General features: G+C 31.6%; 1 protein-coding gene across 1 annotated transcript in view; it reads right to left on the bottom strand.

The window, feature by feature from the left end:
- The window catches only part of RPS6KA6 (ribosomal protein S6 kinase, 90kDa, polypeptide 6), a 142,356-nt gene that overhangs the window by 59,735 nt on the left and 74,703 nt on the right, over positions 1-7,918 (bottom strand). Inside the window, 1 exon segment of the mRNA XM_012642678.1 lies at positions 167-273. Coding sequence (XP_012498132.1) covers positions 167-273 — 107 coding nt within the window.

The following is a 7,918-nucleotide window of genomic DNA, read 5'->3' as shown; positions in this document are numbered from 1 at the left end:
ATTAACTTAAAATCAATTCATGTCTTACAAAGATTAGTTTTTACAAATAAGTGTCATTTAATTCATATAAAATTTCATGTAATATTTAAAAGACTTAATGAAGTATGCCAAAAAGTACTTCTAGAAATCCAGACAACAGGGATACAAAAGGAGAATATAGCTTTACTTTTCAGGCTTCAGGTCTCTATATACAATTCCTAATTGGTGCAGATGATCCAAAGCGAGGGCCAGTTCTGCAAGGTAGAATTTCACATCTTCCTCTGTAAACAGAACCTAGAATAAAATAATGATTTTCCATTTGATCTCTCTTCCAATATTGAGTATTTTTAAAATCTACCTCTTTAAAAACCAGCAGACAGACAAATCTAGGCAAATAATAAGACAATAAGCATAGCAAATTCTTATTTGACTGGCATGATTATTGGGAAGTAACATTTCTATATAGAGTAAACTAATCTCTTTAAGAATACTTTTCTTCAATGTTAACCATTTTCATGTAAATCTTTATAAAATATATTGTGTTGTTTGTATACCTTCTTACACTAAATGTACTGCACAAGATTCACCTTTATTTAATGACTTGGTGTCATAATACCAATATAAATTTTAGTACTCAGCTACAATATAGTGATGTCCTTAGGAAATTTGAAATATAAAGAATATTTCATTTTAGCACTGGTAATCCCACTATTTCTACTATTTTCTCTTTTGCTATCTACTATAACTTCTCAGGAATTTCACTTTTAGCAGCTCTATCAACCTAAAGCTTCTAACACAGCACTCCAAATTGTTAAATTAGTAACCCTTATATTACACACAATTTAAACCTCATCTGTGATCTAAAGGGTAGCCCCAAGCCTCTTCTGTTAGTAATGAATACGAGTTTAATAGCACTATATTCTTCAATCCTTTTGTGCCTGAAAATAGATCTGTTATGATGAAGTGAAAAGAGTGTTGGACTTGACATCAGAATTGGTAGTGTAACATCAGAAACGTCACTTAGGGTTTTGGGCCTCAGTTTCTAAATCTGTAAAATAGGATAATAATATCTACTATATTCTACATAACAAGGCTGTTGTAAGAATCAAATTAATTAATGTGGAAAAAAAGTGTTTTAAACTATAAAATGTTATTTGCACAACTATAAGGTATTAGTATTATAGGTTTATGTCTATATTCGTAAGTGAGTGTTAATTTATACACAGAATTGGGCACTACTCAACCATTAGGTATAATTTTTAAGGTTTACCAAGGGCTTCAGATGGGCAAAACCAAATATTTTTCTATAAATGTTTATTTTTTTCATCAAAAAAACCTCTGGATTACTAAGAAGACTCAAATTTGAATAAAATACGTGTCACGAAATCTTATAGCTGGCTTGCCCATTTAAAATTATGGCTACTACATTTCACAATGCAGATTCAGGCTACCAGTAAAATTGGAGAGAATGAATAGTTAAAGATAACTTTGGATACCCCATCCTTTTAAAAATTATCAGTAGAAAAACAGAGATTGTTCATTAAGTTTTGGGAGCATTAATTTGAACATCATAATGGTAAAAGTATAAGAACATCATTTCCACTTAACTTTTCCTTAAGAATAATACTTCTAACTTATTCAACTTCTAGGTAAGGACAACCAAACTGTTCATTGAAGCCTAAAATATAAGAAAATACAAAATAAAATATTTTAAAATCCTTAAAAAATTAAGAAAGGAACTTTTGCCTAGGTTACAGTTTACGGCAAACCTATCACTTTGTCCTGAAGTTGTCTTTGAATAGATGGAAATAATAAACTTACTAAGTAGTAATATGTGACAGGCACTGAATATTCATACAATCTTCCAAACAACTCTATGAGGTAGACATTATCAACAATTTGCATATAGAGAAAGGGACTTGTAGTAATTAAGTAACTTGCCAAAGTAACATAACTAGTAAGAAGGAGGCCCAGAATTTTAACTCAGGGATGCTTGTCCCTACAAATGCCCTATTCCCCAGAATTCACTTCTGTGGCTTGCTATAAATTTTTTGTTAAGTTTTAGGTTCACTACCAATAATGCTTTCCTATTTACAAATCATCCTACTCATAAACCTCCCCCACAAATAAAAATTATCCAAAACTCCAGTACCCTTAGGTAAGCACTCTTAATATTTTATTGTCTGCTCTTAAACCATCTGTGCATGTATATGTGTGTGAATGTGCATTTGAGTGTATGTGTGTATATGTTTTAGCATAGTTGAAATCATACCACTGTATATAATATTATTTAGTGGCCTCATTTATCCCCACTTAATATTATATCATAAGCATTCTCTGACATCTTTAAAATTTATTTATAAACAGTTTTTCAACAGCTGCACAATATCAACCAATTTATCATGATTTACCTAAACATTCTCCTTCTGGATGTTTATATTACTTTCAGTTTTTCACTATTTTAAATAACTCTGCAATATGCATATTTATTTAATCTATCTTTATTGATATTTATGATTATTTCCCCAAATAGATTCCTAAGAAATAAAACAGGAAATACTGGGTCAAGGGCAATAAATAATCCAAGACTCCTGACATGAACAACAAAATTATTTTCCAAAAAGGTTACAGTAATTTCCACTCCCATCAGCAGTTTGTGAAAGTATTTATCTTACCACATCCATAATAGCACTGAATGCATCCTTTAAAAAAATCTTTTCACACTCGATATACAAAAATGGCATCAATTTTGTTTTAATTTGAAGTTTGATTCTTAGGTTGAACATATTTTTTCATGTTTTGTGCCCTTTCTATTTTTTTCATTAATTATTAATAACGTTTTATCTATTTTCCATTATTGACTTACTGTTTGTGAATTGGTATAAGTCCTTTAAATATTAAAAATGTCAGAGGGGAATTAGAATGCTCCTAACACACACAAAAAAATTTAAATGTACCCCCTAAATATGTACAAGTATCATGTATCTGTAATTAAAAATAGAAAATTAAAAAATATTAAAAATGTCAGTTCTCCATCATAATTATTTGCAAATATTTTTCCAGCATTGTGCTGGTTTTTGATGTTCATTAATTCTTAAATTTCTGTAGTCAAATTTATATATCATTTCTGTATGATTTTTCTTCATTACTGTAATGCTTAAGGAGACCTTCTCCATTCAATGGTCAACTAAATATTCAACTGCATTTTCTTTTAGGATAAATGTTTTTCCATATCTAGCTTTTTAATATAAGTAACATTTATTTTTGTACATGGTAGATATTGTATTTTTAAATGATTTCTTTGAAATATCTAAATAATTTCTCAAGTACTATTTACGAACAATCAATCTCTTTGCCACTAATTTGTGATTCTTCCTTTATCATAATAATGTATGGTAAGTCTTCTATAACAGGATATTCTTGGGCTTTTCAGTATGTTTCTAGTCTTGTGTTGATACTCTAATATTTTGCTCATAAAAGCTTTATAATGCTTTAAACAAGAGGTAGAGCAAGAAAAGGGTATTCTTTATTTTCAAAATGCATTAGCTCTTTTCATTTGTTTACATCTCCATATAAACTGTAAAATAATTCTGTCAACTTCAAACAAACAAAAATTTCTATTGTGGCTTTGTTTGGAATTTCGTTAAGCCAATAAATTAATTTTGGAAGAATTGACACCTTTACAATAATCAGCCATTCACCCCACTGTATTTTCTTGAAATTAGCATAGTAGGGCATGGCTTAAGAGACACACTTGAAGCTCGGACTTGGGGGGGAGGGAGGGTAAGGGCATCATACATAACCTAATCATCTGTACCCCCATAACATGCTGAAATAAAAAAAAAATGAAAATTAAAAAAATAAAAAAATAAATGTGTATTTGTGTGTTTAAGTATGTGAGCATTGGGGGAGAAAAATTTGGGTACATTTCTCTTTAAAATACAAATAGCAAACATTAGAAAATTCTTAAACATATACAAAAATGTACTTTAAGAAATCTTTTTCTAAGGCATAAAAAATAAGTCCTCATTTTGGATTATTTAACAGTTTTTTGCACATGCAAGTGAAGCAAAACCAATAAACTACTTATTAATAAACTGTCTATGGAAGTAACCATTGAATCATTTTTAAAAGTCTGTTCAATGAATGCACTAATTTATTATCTTTTGGGAAATGCATTTAAAATGCTTGCTCTTACCTAATATTCCAGACTTAGGAATCAAAACTTACTGACTGCATCTCTGTGCTAGTATGGGTTTAGATAGTCCCACATCGAGAATGGAGGTCTGAAGAGTTTAAAAGAAAATTAGAAATGACTACAAGAAATTCTCAAACACATGTGACAATTCTACAATCTAACATAAGAAATCATGAATATCGGAGCCTTATTAAACTGTTGGCCTTCTATGCCTTGGGACAAACTTTTAACAAGCCCCTTTAAGGATCCTTCTTGAAAGGGGATCCTAAACAGACCCTACCACATACTGAATTCTGTTCTATAGTGAATAATATATCAAGAACACATTCTGCTCATGCATGGCACATTCTGCACCGGAGGTAGGCAGATATAAGCCGAGGAGCTTAGCCACTTAAGCACTGGCTAGCATCCTGGCAACACACTGTACCCTTTTCAGAGCAAGTTCCAGAGCTCTGGGAATCAACAGTAGCTCTGCCACACTCAACATTGTAAATTGTGGAAGTAAGATGTTGAACCACTAGCACCCAATTAAAATACTACTCTCAGACTACCACATCAAGACAAAATGAAATAGACAACGACAGGGTTTGATCTCCTGTCTGAAACATCTAAAACATAGGACAAAATATATGAAATGTTCCTTTTCAAGACACTGGACATCAGGCAACAAAGGACAACGAATATTGAGAGATGGGAAACAAATAAGGCATGCCCTACAACTGCCCTAGCTTACTACATTGGGAAGATAGTACAGGGAGGACTAAGTCAGGTGGAACCGGAAAGACTTCCTGAGTTGATGAGTCGAAATTATGTGTCTAGGAGAAGGAGGAAGATAGAATTCACAGGATCAAGTACTGGAGAAGAGAGGATTACACAGAGAGAACTCTAGAGATAAGTAGTTAAGTCTCCTTCAGGTATTCAGCAGAGAAATGTTCAGCACATATGAGTGAGGCCACTACCCTGAACCAGGAAAACAATCAAGGATTCGAGGGACCAATACATGGAATTCACACTGGGCTAGGAATATTTCCTATTACCTCCAGCCAGAGCAGAAAACCTCATAATTCACAGGGTATCCAATAAGGTAATCAGAAGGGTTTTGCTTCAGTAGTGGAGCAAAATTAACCCCTGACTAAATGCCGCCTGATCTAGTCTAACCAACTTTAAAGGTAAGACCTGAAAGGACCAAATTAGTTCTACATCCCAGAACAAGGCTCAATAATATTTGTAGAAATACAAAAATATCCATCACCTTAACAAAGTAAGTTTCATAGTATCTGCCATTCAATAAAAAATTGCTAATCATGGATCTGAGGAAATTAGCTGAGCTCAGGAAAAGAAAATCCCTAAAGGATTACAAGAATCCACTGAGCTCATAAAGGACCAGGATAGCTCCTATTTCCAACAGTGAGAGTGAAAATCCTCATAATTCAATGGGTGCATGTTAGAATACCAAGAGCCATGCTTCGATATTGGGGAAAATTAACCCTAAACTAAATACTGCCCTGGTCCCATATGACGAAGCTTAAAAGCAAGACCCAAAATGATGAAAGTGTTTCCAAGGAAACTGACTGCACTCCAGATCAAAGCTAAATACTATTTATAGGAAAACAAAAGTATCCAGCATACAAGAAAATTAAGTTCACATGTCTGCCATCCAATAAAAATGACCATGCAAGTATTCTGCCATTGAAGTGTGAAAGAAATCATAGACAACACTTAAACAAATGGGTATGGCTGTGTTCCAATAAACCAGTTTCAAAGACAAGAAACTAGCCAAACTGAGGTAGAGACCATAGCTTCGTGACCCCTGAGTTAAAGATTTTTACTAAAAACCCTAAAGCAACTACAAAAATAACACAACAAAGTGTTATAGATCATACTGACAAACTAACAGCAGAGATAAAAATGAAATTGTAAAAAAAAAATTAATTAACAAGGCAGAAAAAGAGAGAAAAAAGAACACAGAACAGATGGGACAAAAAAAAATAGCAACATGGCTGATTTAAATACAAGCATATCAATAATCATATTAAATATAACAAGTCTAACATCCCAATTAAAAGACATAAACTTCCAGATTGGATATAAAGCAAGGAGACCATATGCTTCTTTAAGTACCACACATTAAATATAAAGACACACAGGTTAAAGTTAAAATATGAAAAAAGTTATACCAAGCTAACACAAATTTATAAAAAAAAAACAGCCGGAGTGACTATATTAATATCAAAGTGGATTTCAAAGCAAATAACATTATGAGGGGTAAAGTAAGTCATCTCATCGTGACAAATGGGCCAATACATCAAGAGGGAATAATAATTCTAAAGGTTTATATACCTAATAACAGAACTTTGAAATACATGAAGCAAAAATTAACAGAAATTCAAGAAGAAATATACAAATTCATAATTATATTCAAAGGTTTAAATCTGTCTTAAAAATTTATAGAGCAAGTAGGCAGAAAATTAGGAAGAATATAATAGACTTAATAGCACTATCAACCAACTTGAGCTAATTGACCTTTATAGACACTTCCACCAGCCAACAACTGCAGAATACACATTCTTCTCAAGTACACATGGGACATTTACCAAAATATATCATATTCTGAAGCATAAAGCAAGTGTAAATAAATGTAAGAGAATTCAATTCATATAAAGTATGCTTTATGACCATAATGGCATTAAATTAGAAGTTAATAATACGAAGATATCTGGAAAATATCAAATATTCATAAATTAAATAATATACTTCTAAATATCAAATGAATCAATGAAATAAAAAAGGAAATTAGAAAGTATGTTAAACTGAGAGAAAATAAAAATACCACATATCAAAATTTGTGGGACGGCACTAAAGCAATATTTAGAGGGAAATTTATAACACTAAATACCTACATTAGAAAAGAAAGGCCTCAAATCAATAACTTTAGCTTCCATCTTAAACAACATAAAAAGAAAAGCCAGTGAATCACAAAGCAAGCAGTAATAAAGATTAAAGCAGAAAACAATTTAATAGAATACAGAAACAGAATAAAGAAAAATCAATGAAACCAAAGCTGGTTTCTAAGAAGAACAATAAAATTGATAAACCTCTAGTGAGGCTAAGCAGGACAAAAAGAGAGAAGACATAGATTACCAACATCAGGAATGAGAGCAGTGACATCACTAACAATTCCACAGCTGTAAAAAAGACAATAAGTGAATGTGATACACAACTTTATGCTAATGAATTTGATAACTTTGATGAAATGGACAAATTCTTTAAAAGACAGAAGCTGGCAAAGCTCACTCAAAAAGAAAAATAACCTGAATAGCCCTAAGCATACTGTATAAATTGAATTTGTAGTTAAACACTTTATTGTAAAGAAAACTTCAGGCTTAGATAGCTTTACTGGTGAATTCTATCAATCCTTTAAGAGCAACTTAACATTGAAACTACATAAACATTTCTAGAAAGTTGAAAAGGAAAATACTCTGCTCAACATATTCTATGAATCCAGAATTACTCTGATAGGAAAAACAGAGAAAACGATAAAAGAAAACTACAGTCAAATATCCCTCATGAAAGAGATGGAAAAATTCTTAACAAACTTTTAGTAAATATTATCCAACAATATACAAAAAGAATAATAAATCCATATTAAGTAGGGTTCATCCACAAACACAAGGTTGGTTCAAATTTGATAATCAAACAATGCAACTCACCATATTGAAAGACTAAAGAAGAAAAAAAAAA

Source organism: Propithecus coquereli, unplaced genomic scaffold, assembly GCF_000956105.1.
Source record: "Propithecus coquereli isolate 6110/MARCELLA unplaced genomic scaffold, Pcoq_1.0 Scaffold182, whole genome shotgun sequence".
NCBI lineage: Eukaryota > Metazoa > Chordata > Mammalia > Primates > Indriidae > Propithecus > Propithecus coquereli.
The sequence above is the reverse complement of the archived record's forward strand: the minus strand, read 5'-3'. Positions and strand labels throughout refer to the sequence as shown.